Source organism: Cryptotermes secundus, unplaced genomic scaffold (assembly GCF_002891405.2).
Source record: "Cryptotermes secundus unplaced genomic scaffold, Csec_1.0 scaffold549, whole genome shotgun sequence".
Lineage (NCBI taxonomy): Eukaryota > Metazoa > Arthropoda > Insecta > Blattodea > Kalotermitidae > Cryptotermes > Cryptotermes secundus.
The window spans coordinates 108,140-110,835 of record NW_019738965.1 but is presented as its reverse complement, the minus strand read 5'-3'; the positions used below and the strand labels follow the sequence as shown (position 1 = coordinate 110,835).

At 41.6% G+C, this 2,696-nt stretch overlaps 1 protein-coding gene across 1 annotated transcript; it reads left to right on the top strand.

Annotated features, from left to right (window-relative positions):
- Positions 1 to 93: 93 nt before the first annotated feature.
- On the top strand, positions 94 to 672 carry LOC111871487 (piggyBac transposable element-derived protein 4-like). The gene has a single exon (XM_023864644.1). The coding sequence runs from the start codon at positions 94 to 96 to the stop codon at positions 670 to 672; it is 579 nt and encodes a 192-aa protein (XP_023720412.1).
- The last annotated feature ends 2,024 nt before the right edge of the window (positions 673 to 2,696 follow it).

The window sequence follows — 2,696 nt, the reverse complement described above, 5'->3', positions numbered from 1 at the left end:
ACAGCAGTTGGAAATGATAAACAAATGCCTTGTTTGCATTCCTTGGGGTTCCCTTTTGTTCCACATAGCTAACGCAGTTTGCATGTAGCAGCCATGGCTGAAACAAGCAAGAGACGTTCATGTGTGTTGAGTGACGAGGACATACAGTGTTTGGTTGAAAGTGATTCGGAACAAAGTCTGCCAGATTCGGATTTTGACTCTGAAAACGAGTTAGATGATCATGCCTTGATGGATGCTGCTGGAAATGAGGGCAGCGATGAAGATAACAGTGCAAATCAAGAATTCGTTTGGGAGGATATGGAGAACTACAGGGGTCAGAGAGAACATTTCACAGGCAGTGCCGGAGCTCAAGGCCCTGCGAAAGATGTAACGGAAATTGTGGACATTTTCGAGTTGTTTTTCGACAAGGAACTTATTGAGACCATAGTTGCAGAAACAAATAGATACGCGGAGCAGTTTCTACGGGGGCGTGAACCATCAGCGAGGTCGCATTCTAAGGCATGGAAACCCGTGACAGAGGGAGAGATTTATGTTGTCTTGGGTTTGTTCATGCTCATGGGCATTGTACAGAAACCAACTCTTCAGTCTTATTTTACAACAAAAGGAGTAATTTCAACGCCAGGATATAGAGACATTATAACAGGAGACAGACTGGAGCTAATATGTAAATAATTGCATTTCGCCAACAATGAAAACATCAGCACTTTTGAAGGACCAAAAAAAGTGTTCAAAATTTACCCAATAATTTTCCATCTCAATAAGAAATTTCAGGAATTCTGTCTCCCAAACCAGGACATTTCAGTTGATGAATCTACGACACTTTGGAAAGGCCGTCTGTCTTTCAAACAGTACCTCCCTCTGAAGGCAGCCAAATTTGGAATTAAAACTTACGAGTTGTGTGACTCCACCACGGGGTATTTATGGTCATTCATCGTATATACAGGCAAGGATACAGAACTTGACTCCCCCTTGATCACANTTCAGTCACAAAGTGGTTCGACAAAAAAATAGTTAACCATGATCTCCACCTATCAGTCACGACACCATGACTGTTACAGTTAGAGGCAAGGAGGTGGCGAAACCAGTTTCAGTATTGGACTACAATAAGTCAATGGGAGGGGTCAATTTGAAGGACCAGCTGCTTCACCCTTATTTGATCGAGAGGAAGCGCATGAATAAGTGGTACATGAAGCTGTTTCGCAGGCTCCTAAATGCCTCAATTCTGAATTCAATGATAGTGTACAGGAGTAACACAGGCATATGAATTCAGCAATTATCATTCAGAATTCAATTGATTGAGGGCCTGTTTGTGAAACATGCGAGTGCTGTGGAACATAAAGTGCCGGGTTCACATCCATCAGACAACACAGTGCCCCGTCTAACAGAACGACATTTTATCAGCAAGATTCCTCCAATGGTGAAGAAATCTAGACACAGAGGAAGTTCGTTGTGTGTCAAAAGCGTGGAAGGAGAAGGGACACAGTGTACTGGTGTGATGCGTGTGGTGTGGGCCTCTGCATTGAGTGTTTCCGCGACTACCACACATAGCTGAATTTTTAAGGTAATACGATACTACTATTCATAATTTTTATACGCTTACTGCCCCAAAAATAATTTTATAGTAGTGTGGATCAATACTCTAATTCTATATACTTCTCTGGATGTCGTGTGAAAATATGAAAAACAAAACTCCAGTTTTTCCCCATTTATTACGCTTTAAGTTAAGTGCTGCATTCTCAGATTTAATTAGTTAAATAGCCGCTGGGATTGGAGTTCAGTAGCGATTTAAATGCCTTCTGACGCTGAAAGGTTAAAGGTTATATTGTGTACTGGAGTGTGTTATACTGTGGACCATAAAATGAATAAAACTGACACGCTTTTAAAGACACCCATTTCCTTCACTGAATTTAGGACAGTTGCACATAAAGAATCTTGGTGTTCATCAGCCAAAAGATTTTAAACTACAACAAAGTGTAAAGGAGCAGAAAAGATCATTCTCATCTTCATGGTTTGATAAGAAAAGCTGGTTAAGTGTAAATCAAGAGAAAGAATCATTCTTTTGTTTTGTGTGCGTTCTATTTGGTGGGATAGGAGCTGGACATTATCAGGTATTAAATATTTGAAGCACCTTTCTGAACGAGTAAAGAAACATGAAGTGTCGATTTTGCACACTGATAATGAAGTTACTAGGTTGTCAACATACTTGCTCAGTTAAATGAGGGATATCGTACTTCAACTGAATGCCACAGGAAGTTAGTAGATAAGAATAGGCACGTGTTAGATAGAATAATAAACTGTCTGAAATTCTGTGGAACTCGTGAATTTCCACTATGAGGGCGTGATGAAACTCAGTCATCTCACAACTGAGTTTCCCACTTGTCCCACAGCTAGCAAACCTTATACTGCGCGAAACGACTGCACATACGTGATAGAGCAATGACGTAGCATGGCGCATGCACTAACGGAATTTCCCGCATTCCCACAGTAGCATCGTTGCAGCTGTTGAAGATGGAGGCTCTTATTCCAGCTCCCACAGACTGTGGTCAGTGATAAAGTTTTTGAATGCATAGAGCATAGTGCCGATCGAAATTCATCGTCAGCTGTGCCGGGTCTTTGGGCCTAACGTTATGAGCAAGCAGATGGTGCGTCGCTGGTGCAGACAATTTTCAGCAGGTCGACAAAGTGTGCATGATGAA

Excerpts from the sequence above, each read along its gene's own strand:
- LOC111871487 (XM_023864644.1), top strand. The coding sequence starts at position 94 with ATGGCTGAAACAAGCAAGAGACGTTCATGTGTGTTGAGTGACGAGGAC.